The sequence below is a fragment of the Stenella coeruleoalba genome (assembly GCF_951394435.1).
Source record: "Stenella coeruleoalba genome assembly, chromosome: 8".
NCBI classification, from domain to species: Eukaryota; Metazoa; Chordata; class Mammalia; order Artiodactyla; family Delphinidae; genus Stenella; species Stenella coeruleoalba.
In genome coordinates this window covers 9493006-9509715 of record NC_137154.1, presented here as the reverse complement: position 1 = coordinate 9509715, position 16710 = coordinate 9493006, and the positions used below count along the sequence as shown (strand labels likewise).

Here is a 16710-nt window from a genome sequence, read left to right as displayed (position 1 = left end):
ACATGTCCCTACGACAGCCTGAATTAAATGGTTACCTTAATGAAGAACAAGAATCAGTAGCTTCAAGTCTACTTTAAGCCTCAAAATGCTTTCCATACATATAAATTGTGAAAGCCAGAACTGCTGGAAACGTATAAAACACCTAATTCAGAATCAGGAATCCTTAAGTCCTGTCTGAATTCAAAACACCCAAGCCTTGGTATCTTTCGCGAACTAAGGAATTTCGTACGTAAATACAGATCCTCCTAAGCGGTTCACTTTGGTGAGTGTGACTGAGCCATGGTGGCACTTACAAGTTTAATAAAGATGGCCTGGATACACTCCTAGCCCACCCCGAGAATTCAAAGACAACAGCTGGGTACCAAATTACTTTATTTGAAGGAATAGTACTAAGGAAAGGACTTGTAGATATTTTGGTACAACTTACAGAAAAGGTAAGGTAACCCAAACATGCATGCACTGCCTTGGTGACCAGGGAGGTCACCCCTGTGGCTACGGGAAGCCAGCCTAAGGCTTAGCTCTCATTATCACTGTTTCCAAGGGTGTGCTTGTCAAAGAGATACTGTGCCATGCCAGATTCGGGGGCCCCCATCGTGCGCAAGTTGGTCACGTGGTCACCCAATTCTTTGATGGATTTCACCTGCTCATTCAGATAATGCGTCTCAAGGAAGTCACACAACTAGAAAAGAGAACAAGGAAAAAAGTTATTGGGAAGCTTCCCCAGCCCCTAAGACAAATGATTTCCTCCATTTACTCCCAGGTTGCCAATACTCACATGGGGGTCATTTTTCTCAGTGGCCAGTTTGTGCAGTTCCAGTAGTGACTGATTCACACTTTTTTCCAAGTGTAGCGCACATTCCATTGCATTCAGCCCATTCTCCCAGTCATCACGGTCTGGTTTCTGAATGAGAGGAGGTTAAGTCAGTGCATCTGCAACCTCTACCACTTAAACCACAAATCAGCAAGCATCTGATGTGTAACAACCCGCTTGGCAAAAGGAACAGCCAAGTTCCCCCTGACAACCGCTTCCCATTTAATATCCTTGCCCATTACCGTCTGCCAACTTTAGCTTAGACGGTAGGCCCGAAAAAGCGCAAAAGACAAAAACCCAAAGTATCCTCATCTGATAAGGGCAACTGCTGAGCTCAGTGATTTCTGACGTCAGAGGACTGCTAGAGAGATGAGGCATGCCGACCCTAGGATCTTCAGTTCACCTTGATATCCTGAAGGAAGATTCGGCCACCCCGTTGGTTCTGCAGCTTCATCAGTTTCTCAGCATGTTCCCTCTCCTCAGAAGATTGGTGAAGAAAATATTTGGCAAAGTTCTTCAAAGCCACATCATCGCGGTCAAAATAGTACGACTGAAAACAGTACATGAACATGTTAGGGATTCCCAAAGAAAGGCAGTCGGCTAGTCTAGGCTTCCTTCTCAAAGCCCAGCAAGAAAGGGTCTGAGCACAGGAAGACTAGAGCAAGGTGTGTTCCCGGATTGAACACGACAGTAATTAGTTTTTACTCTGAAACACAAAAATGAAACTTGGTCCTTGAAACTGAAAGTTTGCTACAAGGAACCGTTAGAATAGCATGGGAATTGCCTCCACCATGGAACATCTTAAGCATCTGTTTAAGTGCACAGTAAAGTTCTTACAGCCCCTGTGAAATCTGGTTGAAGAGATGTTGGAGTATTTACCCTGCACTGTTAGTAGTGCCTTCTCCCCCTCCTCCCTGGGTAATCCACGTTAAAACATGAGCTGCGGGCTTCCCTGGTGGCGCAGTGGTTGAGAGTCCGCCTGCCGATGCAGGGGACACGGGTTCGTGCTCCGGTCCGGGAAGATCCCACATGCCGCGGAGCGGCTGGGCCCGTGAGCCATGGCCGCTGAGCCTGCGCGTCCGGAGCCTGTGCTCCGCAACGGGAGAGGCCACAACAGTGAGGCCCGCGTACCGCAAAAAAAGCGAAACAAAAACAAAAAACATGAGCTGCCAGCTTGCAGCAGGCTGATGGATGTGTAAAATTAACCCACTAGGCAAGGTAACAGTTGTTACCTTGTTTACCATGTAAACATGTTATCAGTAGAAAGCAAAAATTTTAGTCCCTTTTACACCCCTGCTGTATTCAGTTGTTCCTGAAATGGAGTGACAGTCATAGAAATCCAGGCGTATTCCAAACCCATCCGGAACACGTTTATTCTTGGATGATTTGCAAAACGTAATAAGACAATTATAACTAAAACTCCTACCACACCGATTAAAACCAGGATTTTGGAAAACTGATTCCACCGATTACTGCATGGAAAATTTTCAGGCCCCGTAACTGTTGGTGGACTATATCCAAGAACTAAAGATTTAATTACGCCACAACCCTCAGACACAAAAAAGATAAAGAATACGGGTGGCAGACAACTCGGTGAGACTGAAAGGGAGATTTCTAGAGATATGCTTCAATTCAAGCGGGACTTCGAGATAAACAGAGCGGAGAGGTGGAGGCGGCTGTTCGGCCCACGAGAAATAAACCACTTCGCACCAGCCCCCACAGTTGGACACCATTACCCAGCAGGCTCCGCCTGACTCAGGGGGATGGGAGCCGGACCTCCTCAGCACCGCCCCCATCACGTGATCGAATGCAGAAGGGATGGAAATGCGAAAATCCACCTTCCTAACTGCAGGGTCGTACTGGTGGCAAGTGTGGCAACCCCGGGAGGAAACTCAGCTCTCTTTAAATAAACTGGGGTGCGCAGAGGCGGCCCTGGCCCGCGAGGCAACACTCCCAGGGGACAACTGCTCAGAATTTCTGCGCAGGAGTCCTAGAGGACCCCGAGCACCCTTCATTTTGCAGAAGGGCGCACGGAGGCGGGAGGCGGGAGGCGGGAGGCGGGAGGCGGGAGGCGGGAGGGCCCTCCCGGTAGCCACACCCCCGCCCTGCAGCCAGGGAGGCCGCGCCCGTGCCCCGTGGGCCCGCCCGCGCTCACCATGGACAGGTAGACGTAGGAGGCGTAGAGCTCCAGGTTGATCTGGCGGTTGATGGCGGCCTCCGAGTCCTGGTGGTAGTTCTGGCGCACCTGCGAGGGGGACGCGGTCGTCATGGCGGGCGGCTGAGGTGAAACGGTGGCGGTGGCTGCGCGGCGCTGTAACGGCGGCGGGGACCTTGGGGCGATCAGAGGGCGCCGTGAGGTGGTGGCGAGGGCTGGCTCTGAGCGGCCGGCCGGAGCGGGGGACGAGCGCCGGGTTCCGTCCAAGCACTGTTGAAGCAAGAAACCGCGGCGACTCTCCGCGAGGACTGTGGCGCAGGTGACTCTTGCCCGGCTCTTATAGCGGGAATGGGCGTCAGGCCCGCCGCGGCCAATCACGCCGCCCGCCCGCCTAGCTGAGCCCCGCCCCTTCCTGTGGACGCGCGGCTCCGCCCCGCTGGGGGTGGGTGGGGAAGGAGGGGTGGGGGTGGCGGTGCGGGGTCTGGGTGGCCTGGAGGGTGCAGCTTGTTCCGTGGAGCGTGGGGCTTGTTTCGTGGGGTTGGAGAGAAAACCTGAGCGGGGGCAGGAAGCTCAGTTCGGAGCCCTGACCCCGGTGGCGTCCTAGGTCTTGAAACCGACAGGAAACTGCCCCTGGCGCCGGGGGCGTCAGGGCGATTGCGAGGTCCCAGAAGGCACCCTGAGACTCTTGGCCAAGGGCATGTTAAAAATCAGAGCGGTAGAGCCGCAGTTGCCACACCCCGAGGTGATTACTTCGTGATGCAAATAGGGAACCTGGAGGGTGAACGTGGGCCCGAGGAGGCCGAGTGAGTCAGAGGTCGGGCTGGGAAAGGGCTCAATTTCTCTTCCTCAAAGCTTAGAAAGAGACCGAATGCAGGCCGGGTGGGGCCCACGGCCCGTCGCGGGTCGGCCCCTCTTCCGGCTCCGGCGACCTGGTCCGCCGTTTGCTGAAAGCAAATATGGCTCCTCGTGCAGCATTTGATACAACAAAGGCTGGGCGGGTCGTGTTTCCCGAGAGACTGCGGTGATCGCCTTCCCGAGGGAAACGTGGGGATGAGCCATTGAATTCTGAGGAAATCGCCGGTAGCTTAAAGCTCAGAGACCAGGGATTAGAAAATAGAGAAGAAGCCGCTTGGGTCTGGAAAGGATGCTGCGAGGCCATTTTGAAAAGGCCTCTTTTATTGGCCCCAGTCCCAGGAGCCTCGGGCTGAGCAGGCGCTACAGGGAGCCACCCCCAGGTTGTCCTTGGAGAGAAGCTAATGGCACTGAACGAATGTGCGCGACAGATGCCAGGGACCCTGGGGAGGGGGGGAAACACAGGGGCACTGCGTGTGGCTTGCAGCAGTGTCCCCAGCACTGAATGGGTGTGAATTCATGGATGGCAGAACTGGACGGAGCTAGGCCGAGCGCCTGCGCCCCAGTCTGCTCTCCTCAGGGTCACTATTCTTAGCCAGGTTCTTCAACGCATGGGTGGGAGACCTACCCAAGAACCTTTTCAGGATGTTCATAAACATGCAACTGGAAGCTGGACTTCCAAACCTTTAAAAAACATTTTTTTAAAAATTTCAATTAAAAAAAGAAAGAATGGAAAAAAAGGAATGTATGTCTCTATAACTGAATCACTTTGCTGTACAGCAGAAATTAACACAACATTGTAAATCAACTATATTTCAATTTTAAAAACTTTAAAGAAGGAACTTTACTAAAATATTAAGTTGCTGATGGAATTATGGCACGATCTCTTGCATCTGTTATTCATTTCATAACGAACATGTGTTACTTTAAGGAAAAAAGTTTTTAGTGGGGCTAGAGCTACATATGATAAAGTAAGCAGAAGGGTGGTGGGAGAATACAGACAAGGAGTGCCTTACCCAGTCTGGGATAGGAGGTCAGGGAAAGCTTCCCTAACAAAGTGACACTTGAGGGGGACTTCCCTGGTGGTCCAGTGGTAGGGAATCCACCTTCCAATGCGGGGGATGTAGGTTCCGTCCCTGTTCAGGGAACTAAGATCCCACATGCTGCAGGGCAACTAAGCCCACGTGCCACAACTGTTGAGCTCGCATGGCACAAACTACAGAGCACACTCTCTTTGGAGCCCGCACAGCACAACTAGAGAAGAGAAAACCCGCTTGCCAAAACTAGAGAGAAGCCCGACAGCCGCAACTAGAGAGAAACCCGAGCAGACTGAGGGCCATAATGAAAAGCTTCCGTATGCCTCAACAAAGATCCCGTGTGCCGCAACTAAGACACGATGCAGCCACACACACAAAAAAGGAAAATAAATAAATGTTGAAAAAGAAAAGAAAGTGACACTTGAACTAAGTGTCACTTAGTTCAAGGAAAAGTAAAAGAAGGAAAAGTAAAAGAAAGGTGAAAGGGAGGAGGGAGATGAGGAGGGAATTCCAAGCAGAGAGAGCAGCACATGTAAAGGTATAAGGTGTGGAAATGCATGGCCTATCCAAGGCACCTTAAGAAAATGTGTTGGCCTGAAAGTAGAGCCCATGTTGGTGAAGCCTGGGAGGGTAGTATAGGGGCAAGGTCAGGAAGGGTTGTGTGTCGTAAAAAGGGGTTAAATCTTATCCTGGAGGACATGGAGACCCTAAAGGATTTCTAGCCAGAGAAATAACCACGTTAGTTTTGTTTCTAGAAATCTTACACCGAATCAACAGAAAAACTATTAGGGTAAGAGTATGACAAAGTTACCAGATGCAAAGTTTTCCTATGTGTCAGTAACCAGTTAGACAATGAAATGAGAGAAAAATTTTCTTCATTTACAATGGCAACAAAAGCTTAAAGTACCTAGGAATAAAGTTACCAAATGTGTGAAGAAAACTATGAATGTTTACTGCTGGACAGAAAAGAAAACTTGCATAAATGAAGAGACACCATGTTTCTACATAGCCAACCTCAGTTTGGCAAAGATGTCAATTCTCCCCAAATTAACTTATAAATTCAGTGCAATTTCTGTAAAACTCAGTGGTCTTTTGGAACCTTGACAAAATGCTTCTAAAGTTCATTTGGAAGAGTGTGTAGAAAAGCTGATAAGCATTTGGGGGGAAAAATGTTATGAGGTTAGATTTGTCCTCCCCGACATAAAAAAAAAACAGTAGTATAAATATAATATTATAAAGCAGTTGGTACTGGCGCAGGAAAAGGTGAGTAGATCAGTGCAACTAAACAGTCCTACCCCCATATGAACGGGAACTTGGTACATGCTAAAGTGGCATTTCAATTAGGAGAGAGAGAGAGTGGGTTCAACAAATGATGTTGAAACAATAGATAGTCATGTGGTGAAAAATGACTCAGCATTTCAAAAATGCGTTCCAGATGGATTAAAGATCCAAGCCTTAAAAAACAAAAAACAAAACAAAAAAACCCCTATAAAGTCATTAGAAGAATATATAGAAAATTATCTTTTAGAATTTGGGGGTAGGGAGTGTTCTTCTGCGGCTGCCTTAAAAAAAAACAACAACCACCTATGAAGTCATTAGAAGAATGTATAGAAAATTATCTTTTAGAATTAGGGGGTAGGGAGTGTTCTTCTGAGGCTGCCTTAAAAAAAGAAGCCAGTTGGCAGATATGACTACTTGAAAATCTGGACGATGGCAGAGCAAGAAGGACCAACTATTGAACTACACCAAAGAAAAAGTAAAGTCCAAGTCTTCAGAAAACAAAGAATATGCCAAAGCAGAGAAAATCGATGACACTACAATTCCTGAAAGAGCTCCAAAATGAAGCAAGATTGCAAAACAGAATGTTACTAGAGTGCCTTGGTTATCAGGTGCATTTGATTACAGGAAAGAGATAAATTTAGAACAGAACTGGCCCCTTTGGCAGTGGGAGGGAAGAGGAAAATAGGGAATCCAGAATTTCTGGGACGTGTAGTATTGAAGTTAGAACTCTTTGTCTTTTTCAACCAGTAAAAAATAAAACCAAGAAATACTTTGAGTAACACAGGCTGATTAAGATGAATCCTCAGGGTAATGACCAAATCAAGAGCATGGCCGTCACACAGTTTGTTAAAATTTCTGAATGGATTAAGGTAGTTTCTAGGAAGTCCTTTCCGTTGGACCAAGCGCCTGGGGGGCCCGGGGGGGGGGGGCCGCGGGGAGAGCAAAGGGTGTGGTCCCACCAAATCTTGATGAATTCAAAATACATGGAGTTAAGTCTTTGAGAGGCATATCTAGAAACATACTGTGAATAGTTATTGGAATATGAAGCTAACTGGTATCAAGTAGGTAAAAAGCCAACAAAATTGTTCCTTTCTTTGCAAAGATGAGTGATTTAAGTTTTTGAAATAAAGCTATAATTAACTAAATAAAATGCAGAATCTTAGGTGTTTTATTAAATGTGTTTTGACACTTGAATACAGCTGAAACAAGATGCAGAACATTTCCATTATCCCAGAAAGTTTCTCTGTACCCCTTTCCAGATTTCCCCCATACCCCTCAAGAAGAGCTCTCTTCTGATATTAACTAACTTGGCATGTTCTAGAATTTCATATGGATGGAATCATACAACAAAAATGAAAAGCTGTAAGACAAAAGATGCCGTAAACAAAGTTAAAATACAAATGACAATTAAGTTAGTGTTTGTAGCTTGCTAAGTAGTGAAGATTCATAACCATACTATACAATATATATTCGTATGTATAACCGTATATTGTAGACATATAGATCACTTTTGGATCGTCTTCCCTGCTGCTGTATACTGTAAGCTCCTGGTGGGCAGGCATTAGTTCTGTCTTCTCCATCCTGCATTTCAAGCATTTTGCAAGATGCTTGTAACTTGGTCCTCAGTATTTGTTGAATGAACGGATGTATGCATGATTGAATGTGGAGGATAGTTTAAAGTCAGACAAGAGGGCTGGGTACCTGTTGGGAGGTAACAGCCCTAGTTCTCAGTGAGTAGAAGAGACAGAAAGCAGATTTGAGAGATATGGAGAAGACAGAACAGACAGGATGAGGTAGCTGATTGGATAGCTGTGGAGGGGGGTGGTAAGGGGGGGCCGGTGGGCAAGAGAGCCCCCAGCTGTCTGGCCTGGGCAGCTGAGTTGCTGCTGCCGTTCACTGAGGATGGGGACACAGAAGGAAATGCAGTTTGGGGGGAGGGTTGTTGAAGGAGGCCAGCTTGGTTTTGCACAGGATTTGCTGAGTTTCAGGGCCTCCAGGACATCCAGGTGGACAGAGCCAACATGAAGTTGGATCCACCGGAAGGAAGTTGTTCTGGTGCAGAAAGGAGGTTTCTTGGCTCCGTGCTTGGTTAAAACACATGCAGCTGCAGTGACCATCACAGCAAAACTGAGGGTCAGCTTGGGATGTAGAAGGTCACTGGGGGAGGCCGGCTGGGAAAAATGAAAGGGCAGTCTTGTGCTGGGGGTGGGGGGTGTTTGCTTGGGCCTGTTCCGCACCTTCTGGGAACTCTGGGGTGTCCGAACTGCCATCTCCAAGCCTCTAGATCCTTTCGGAGCCCTGGCCTGGTCGTTGGACCTTTGTTGACCAGGATTCTGCCTCCCTCCCCTCCAGCCCCGGCTCCTCTGAGAAGGTGGGGAGTTTGGCTGGCCTCCCTGGGGCCTCTGCAGGAGGAGCCTCAGGCTAGGGAAGAGCCAGGCCTGTGGTTTCTGGAGGACTCCAGCTCACCCGGGAGGGGGAAGAGGTGGGGGATGGGATGGAGAACTGCTGCCCCACCGTGACTCAGCACTCTGCTGGGCTGGAGGGGTGGGGCTTGGGCTCCAAAAGTGCTCTGTCATCCGGGGGAGGGGAACGTTGGAGGGCTTTACTATAGGGTAAGCCACATTTGGTAGTGTGTCCGGGTGTCCAGGCTGGACCTGGAACAAAGGGATCTAGTTCACCCACCCAGGCCTCAGATAGTGTTTTTGCAGGAAAGGGAAGGTGTCACTTTTCACACCCATTTCTTTTTTGTTTATTTGTTTTTCTTTTTTTTAATATTTTTTTTCTTTTCTTTTTTTTTCTTGGCCTCGCTGCTCGGCTTGCAGGATCTTAGTTGCCCGCCCAGGGACTGAACCCATGCTGTCGGCAGTGAAAGCGCAGGGTGCTAACCACTGGACCACCAGGGAATTCCCTTTTCTTTTTTTCTGTGCCTGCTTCTTCCTCAGTGCTTTCCTGCCTCACAGTGAGTTCTCAACAGATGCTGGGTCTCTTTTTCCTTTCTAGGGATTGTTGCTATGGGGTTATGATTCCACAGCTGGAAAATCATAGGCCTTGGAATGTTAAGGCTCAGAAAGAACTTTAGAGTTTCCAAATCACTGTATTTTACAGATACAGAGGTAAGAGGCCCATAGAAGGCCAGGGCTTGCCTAAGGCCATCATCACTGGCAGAAACACAAGCTGAAAATGAAGGACAAGACGCATGAGGGCATACGGTGTGGGGTTGTTAAAATGGATACATTTGTTGCTGGAAAGTGTATATGAAATGATGTTATATGAAAAAGCAGAGCCCAGAATAGTTCCTTCACAGCTGATGACAGTGAAGAATCCCCAGGCTGGAAGCACAGAGGAGGACTGGGAGAGAACGGGTTCAGTGATGTTTTCACTGAAGAGCTGGTGTTTTCAGTGTCTGGGATTTTCCCTGAAGTTAAGTAAAGTGACGTGTGCAGGAAATCAGAGTTCAGAAATTGGAAAAAATAATACTGAATCAGATTTGGGTGCGTTTCTGGACGATGCAGCCGTGATTCAGAGAGCTTGTCCTTAAGGCATTTCTTGAAAACCCAGCAGTCTAGGTACTCAGGTTTCCCCTTTTCCAGGAGGTTAAGGTCAAGAGCCATGACCTGGGATGTTTGGGGATAAGTGAGAAAGGAACGCCCACTTTTTAAATTTATTTATTTATTTATTTATTTATCTATCTTTTGGCTGCATTGGGTCTTCGTTGCTGCGCTCAGGCTTTCTCTAGTTGCGGTGAGCAGGGGCTACTCTTCGTTGCAGCACACGGGCTTCTCATTGCGGTGGCTTCTCTTGTTGCGGAGCACGGGCTCTAGGCACACAGGCTTCAGTAGTTGTGGCACGCAGGCTCAGTAGTTGTGGCGCACGGGCTTAGTTGCTCCGTGGTATGTGGGATCTTCCCGGACCAGGGCTTGAACCCGTGTCCCCTGCACTGGCAGGCGGACTCCTGACCACCGTGCCACCAGGGAAGCCTGGAAGGCCCACTTTTTAAGGCAACTCAGGCCTTACCACATCCATGGGAGCTCCCTCTGGGAGAGCCCAGCACACCTCACCTCTGCCAGAGACTTTATCCCATGGACCCTGGCTGTTGTTTGCTTGTCTGCCTTCCCACTGGACTTTGAGCTCCATTTTAACCTGTGTCACCAGACCCTAGCACAATCGGGGGCCCTTCCGGTTCTAGCAGTTTGCAGCCCTAGGGCCCTCCTCTGGAATCATCGGGCCCAGTGGAATAATACCTAGTCTCTGCCTTCAGACTGTAGGCCTCTGGAAGTAAGCATCTGGCCTTTGATGGTCTCTTGCTATATCCTTCCGAAGGAGCCCCTGGGTATGTGCCCACATTCTGGAAGCTTCAATGAGGTCACCTGGCCTTTCCAAACTTTGATTCTTATATTTATTTACGGTCTCTGGAGCTAGTCCTCCCCCGTGCTACCCTGGGTGTCCCCCCCCCCAACACACACTTTGGGTGCCCTTGTCACCACGATTCATGTTTCACCCCATGAGCTGGTACCCAGCCGCATGGCATGCCCACGTCACCCAGTCCAGGCTCAGCCACGCCCACCGTGGCCAAATCAGGAGAGGCCTGGCTCAGCAAAGGGCAGCCTCGGAGAAGGGAATGAGTAGAGTGGCGTGCTCGCTTTGGCCGAGGTGGGCAGCCAGGAAGTAGGGACTGACGTCTGCCTCTGCTCTCGCCCCGTGGCTGCGCATTTCAGCCACACCCAGGGGAGGCTGCACGAGCACAGTCCCACGTCTGCTGGGAGAAGTTGAGGATGGAGGCAGAACCCTGAGCTTCAGGCTGCCCTGAGCCGGGGGTGGGGGGTGGGGCGCAGGGCACAGAAGCTTGTTAGGAATCTGAGAGGCCAGTGGCCCGGGGCAGAGGGGAGGCTGAAGTGAAGGGCAGCTGGGGGCTAACCAAGCTGGGAGGCAGTAGAATGTAGCGGGAGTGAGTGACTCTCTGACTTTCCCAGGAAGGTCCGTAGGTGCGTGTGCTCCGGGCAAGCTAGTGTTTCTGGCTAAGCAAGCAGATGGGGCCCAGTGGCCAGCAGAGGGGAGTCCTGAGTGTTCCAGGAGAGGGTCAGGACCCAAAAGACCTCACCGTTATCGTGGAAGAGGCCCTAGTCAGCCTTTGACTGTTACCAGTGTCCCTGGCCCTGTATTTCCTGCCTGCACTACCAGTTGCAGCCTGGCCCTTCTCTAACTACCATCGTTCCAGGACCCCTGTGGTACCAAAATCCGAGGATGCTCCAGTCCCTTGTATAAAACAGTGTAGTATTTGCATATAACCCATGCACATCCTCCTGTATTCTTTCAATTGTCTCTAGCTTACTTATAATACCTAATACAATGTAAATGCTATGTAAACATGCCGGGCACACGACAAATTCATTTTGCTTTTCAGAACTTTCTAGATTTTTTTTTTTTTTTTTTAGTATTTTCAATCCAGTTGGTTGAATCTGTGGACATGGAACCCACAGATATGGAGGGAAGATTGTAGTCTCTTTTCTGCCTGTCCCAGCTTTATGAAATGCAAAGGTAAGCGCTTCACTCTTCTGCTTAAAACTCCTCCCAGGCTCTCCTCTGCCCTTGGGATAAAAGTCCAGTGAGAGGCCCTGCTCATCCGCCAGCCACTCTCCTCCTGGGCCTCCTCTTCAGCTATTCCCCTCAGCCCAGTGGCGGTCCCCTTGGACTTGGTATATCTGGTCCCTCTGCACGGACTGCCCTGCCCTGACTTTTCTGCCTGAAAACAACCCAGCCTTCGACACCCAGCTCACATATCCTCTGTGAGGCTTCCCTCACCTCCCCCTGCAGAGGTGAGAATTTCCATTCTTTGTGCCCTCCAGTGCTCTGAACATTTCTCTGTGGCCACAAGTACTGCAGTGACTTGTTTTGTACCCACCTCCCACACCGGAAGGGGAGCTCCTGCCCTATTCACCTTGGCAGTGCACTAACATCACTAATCATCAGAGAAATGCAGAGAAATGCAAATCAGAGAAATGCAAATCAAAACCACAATGAGGTGTCCCCCTTTCAAACATCCCCGCCTTTTGTAATACTTTGGAATCACTAGCTGGAGTTCAGCAGCTCTAATTTTTTTCCAACTTGCTCATCTGTCCAGCTGTCCTTTCAGTACTGTGGGTGTGTATGTGGTGGTAGTGACAGGAATCCAGAAATGTTACCTTTTCTGGAATGGGTGATTTCTCGAAGAGTCACACCTACTTCCTCACATCCACTCCCCCCCACCCCCACCCCGATTTTCCTCTGGGGAGACATCTCCTCCCCTCCAGCCCCTGCCCTGTACTATGGTTAGAACAGCCTCTGCCCCCCACATTCAGAGGAAGATACATATTCTGTCACTTGCAACACATTTTCCAGTCAATTTACCTTTTAAATCACCTAAAGGGCAACTAATTCCTTCATGGATCACAGAATTTTCAAGCCAGGAAGTTGATTTTGAGACTATCAAATACTTTCATTCAGCCACTCAAGCAACATTTTAAAATGCCGGCTTTGGGCCAGGCCCTAGATGAGGAGACTGAGTCCTCGAGGGAGGAGGGGCCTGACTCAGGGTTTCACAGAAAGTTTGCGGCTGAGTCAAGAACCAGAACCTAGGCCTTCTGACCCCCAAGCCAGCATTCTCTAATTATGCTCCTCGGCTTCCCGAGATTAAATCCCAGTGGCGGTGTTTGCACGTGGATACGTGAGTGTGAAAAAGATGGAGGACTCTATGCTAAGCAGTGGTCACTGCTTTCTGGGCAAAGCAGAGGTGGTAAAGACTGCAGAGAAAGGGACAGAGAAGAAGGAGGAAGGAGAAAATAAAGAGCTGTCCATGATCAAAACTACATCTATGAAAAATTCAGCACACATATGTACATGAAAATTACACACACACACACGAAAATCACACACACACACACACACACCGCTTGCCTGGTAGAGAATGGCTAAAGGAAACAACTGAACAATTCACTTGTGCTTTCAGTGCTGGGCTGAGCCGTGGCCATACAGTGACAAGTGGGACTCCGTGTCTGCCCTCAGGAGCTCCAGCCGTGTCTGACAACGTTCCCTGTGAATGTCTGTGATGACCACCTTGCCTGCCATACCTGCTGGCTGCAAGGGCTGCACTGAGCCCAGATGTCACCTCCCTGTGCCCCGGGGCAAGCAAGCAGCAATTGGCAGCTGTGGAACGGGGCCTGTGGAAACATTGCCCAGAACTGATCAGAGCAGATTCCAGATGCCCTGTGTTTCTATCCAGGAGTCAGAGGGAAAGGGGAGCTGTTGTCAAACCAATTAGGCACCTGTGGAGGGGCCGTCAAGGATCCTTGCCCCTGACCCCCCAATCTGGTTCACCTTTGTGTTTCTTCTTTTTTTTTTTTGGCCGCGCCTTGTGGCATGCGGGATCCTAGTTCCCTGACCAGGGATGGAACCAGTGTCCCCTGCAGGGGAAGCGTAGAGTCTTAACCACTGGACCGCCAGGGAAGTCCCTCACTCTTGTCTTTCTGAGCTTTACTAACCTTTCATAGCATTTGCTACCAGCAGCTGCCCTGCGTGCCAGACACAGTTGCCTGACAGGTGGCAGAGCAGGCTGAGGCTGTGAGAGGTCTCAGTCCCTGCTGGCGTCCCTCCTGCTGGTCCCATCAGCTCTCTGCCTCATCCACCCCCGTCCCTGCAGTGCCCCACAGGTCCTGTATGGGCCCCACCTCTGTCCCTTTGCTTACGTCTTTCCTCCCAAAGCTGTGCCCTTCGAGTTATGAAAGACCTACCCTTCCTCCAAACACCGGTCCAAACCCTGCTTCTGCCGAGGAGTCTTCCAGGATTCGGAGCTAATCTCTTTCTTCCTCTGACATTGGTCCCTTCAACTTTTACTGAGTGACAGTAGGCACTTGTGCCATTGCATCACCATCCCTCCATGGCCACTGGGAGACCGAGGGCTCAGTGGACACAGGAACTTTGTTTCTTCTGTGCTCCTGGTACGCTGGCCCGTGCTCTGGCACACTGCAGGTGCTCAGTGCAAGCTCTGGTTGGATGTAGTTGAACCGTTGTGAAAAGGAGGAATCCTTGCCCCAGGAGCATCCTTCATTCCCTCAGACATGGTTCTTAACTAAGGGTTAGGGAGGGCCCCTCCTGCATTTTCTCCTTAGGAGCCCACAATGGGAACCTCAGAGGTGGAACTGGAATTGGTCTCTGGAATTTGCCTGAACCCACCCTCCCTCTTTTTATTTTGGCTGCTCCGAGAGGCATGCAAGACCTTAGTTCCCCAGGGATCAAACCCGTGCCCCCTGCAGTGTAAGTGCGGAGTCCTAACCACTGGACCACCAGGGACGTCCCTTTCTGAAGCTCTTTAGCTGAAAACTCCTGTGTTCCAAGGTAAGGGGTCCTCAGGCCCAAGCTCCACCCAGCCATGTGGGTTATAGTCAATTCCGTTTCTTAAAATGAATCCAATAATAATAATAAATAATGCTCAATAATAAAAACAAATACTTAATAATAAAAGCTAATACTTTTGAGCCCTTACTAGATATTCCAGGCATGCCATTTGCCAGATGAGAAAACTGAGGCACCGAACTACATAGTAACTTGCCCAAGGACACCTGCAGTTCGGATCCAGAGCCCACACTCTTTTTAAAAACTTTTTTTGGCCACACAACTTGCAGGATCTTAGTACCCCAACCAGGGATTGAACTCAGGCCCCAGCAGTGAAAGCACCGAGTCTTAACCACGGGACCGCCAGGGAACTCCCAGAGCCCACACTCCTAACTGCTCTTCATCCCCCTTCCACTGCCCAGATCACTCATCCCTCTGCTCCAACCCGTTCTCTGCTCGTCACTCCACTCTGCATGTCCAGGGTCCATCACGGGGTGTCTCACCTGGGGGTTTAGTAAGTGCTTCTGGAACAGGTGAATGGAGTTTGGGAATTCTGTCTGCTTATCCAGGTTATCTCTAGGAGGGTATGGAGGGCATGAGAGGGAAGAACAAAAATGTTGGGTCCAGCAGCACGACACTCCCACCCCAAGCCCAGCCTCCTGGACACCCTGATACTCTCTGCCACATCTAGGGAAAGGGATGTTTCTGAAAAGTTCCCAGATTTCAGATAGGCTCTCGTCACTGTTAGTGTAAGATCAGAGGGCTTGAGTACAGTTGCCTCTTGGCCAGCCCCTGTGAAAGTACTCCAGGGAAAAACACTCTGGAGGCTTCTGAGGTTATACGTGAGGTAGGAGATAGACGGGTCCCCGGGCTGGACAGCTGGTGTTTGTCAAGTGCAGTAAAACTTAAGTTTGTTCTCACCCAGACACTCTAAGGACAAAGCTAGTGGCAGAAGCTGAGCTGTGCTGGAATAAAGAGATACAGTGGCCACTCTTGAGGTCAAGGAAAACTTCCCTGTCTGCGCATGCACAGGAAGGCTCCTTGGGGGCCAAAAAGGGGTGGGGCACCACCCCATAGTAAGTGTGGACATGCACCCATAGGCCTCTGCTGTGGGATCCATCTTAGCGAAAAGTTGCACATGCATGTTGGGGAGACTCCTAGGACAGGTCAGGTGTGAAAAAAGAAACAAGATAATTGGCCAAAGGTAAACAGACAGCAGGAGGAGTGTCCTATACAAGTGATATAAATCACCCCTTCGCTGCCCTCCTCATTCAGGACTCCTGCACTCCTCTCTGGGTGTGTATTTCTGCCTAGCTTCTGACTTAAATAAATAAACTGCTTCTCTGTGTGCGCTCCCGTACGTTGTGCTGTGTCTACTAACAAACTCTGTACCTGTATTTTTACATTTTTTTGCCTCCTTGCAACATTCTTTCAGACCAAGGAAAGAGCCAGAGCTACTTTGCTTCTAGCCTCTAGCCCCTGGTGGTCTAGTGGCTGGGAGTCCTGGTTTTCATCCAGGCTAGCCAGGTTCAATTCCTGGGCAGCGAATTGAGATCTCTCTTCCGGACTGCTCACTGCTGTCTCTCCAAGATCAGATGGATGAAAAAGCTGGGAGGTCTGTATCAGTCAGGATGATTTTGATTTCAGGCAATAAAATCCAAGCCACACTAGCTTAGCAACAAAAGGGATTTGTTGGCTCTTGTAGCTGAGAGATCAAGAGAAGATGGGTTTCAGGCACGGTTCCATCAGGCCTCTGCCCCTATTTCTCTGTGATCCTCTCTGGGATCTGCTCCCATCTGTGGAGCTTCATCCTCAGGCTATCTTCCGATAGCATCCAGTGTTGCAGATCTTCTTCTTCCAGAGGTAATGTTAGACATGCCACACACACACTGCCCCCACTCCCCCAGCCCTTCCATTTCACGAGCATTGTCTGATCGGGTCTCACCTGAGTCAGTTGGAGTGTCTGATTCTAAATAGCTGCTTACGTAAACCTAGAAGATGGAGTTGATGAGTGTTTCTAAGTGGGATTTTGGCCCCAGGGCTCACTGGAGACAGGAGGAGTTTCTGCCAAGTGCTCTCTTGTCTGGCTTGCTGGTATCATTTTACCAAATAAAACAGTTATCTTAGAGGCAGGACATTGGAGCTGGCGCGCCCAGGCCTGTGCCCTACAGAGTTCTACCACCATGTGTCTGTTTGAAGACCTATGAGGG

At 49.6% G+C, this 16710-nt stretch overlaps 1 protein-coding gene across 1 annotated transcript; it reads right to left on the bottom strand.

Annotated features, from left to right (window-relative positions):
- Positions 1–355: 355 nt before the first annotated feature.
- Positions 356–3296, bottom strand: FTH1 (ferritin heavy chain 1). Its single transcript, XM_079929965.1, has 4 exons — positions 2967–3296; positions 1215–1361; positions 776–901; positions 356–679 (listed from the first exon to the last, which is right to left on the bottom strand). The coding sequence occupies exons 1-4, from the start codon at positions 3078–3080 to the stop codon at positions 515–517; spliced, it is 552 nt and encodes a 183-aa protein (XP_079786091.1). The 5' UTR covers positions 3081–3296; the 3' UTR covers positions 356–514.
- Between the last annotated feature and the right edge of the window lie 13414 nt (positions 3297–16710).

Excerpts from the sequence above, each read along its gene's own strand:
- FTH1 (XM_079929965.1), bottom strand. The coding sequence starts at position 3,080 with ATGACGACCGCGTCCCCCTCGCAGGTGCGCCAGAACTACCACCAGGAC. Across the intron at positions 902-1,214 it reads TCTTCCTTCAGGATATCAAG|AAACCAGACCGTGATGACTG; the intron begins GTGAACTGAAGA and ends CCTCTCATTCAG. Across the intron at positions 680-775 it reads CTGAGAAAAATGACCCCCAT|TTGTGTGACTTCCTTGAGAC; the intron begins GTGAGTATTGGC and ends TCTCTTTTCTAG.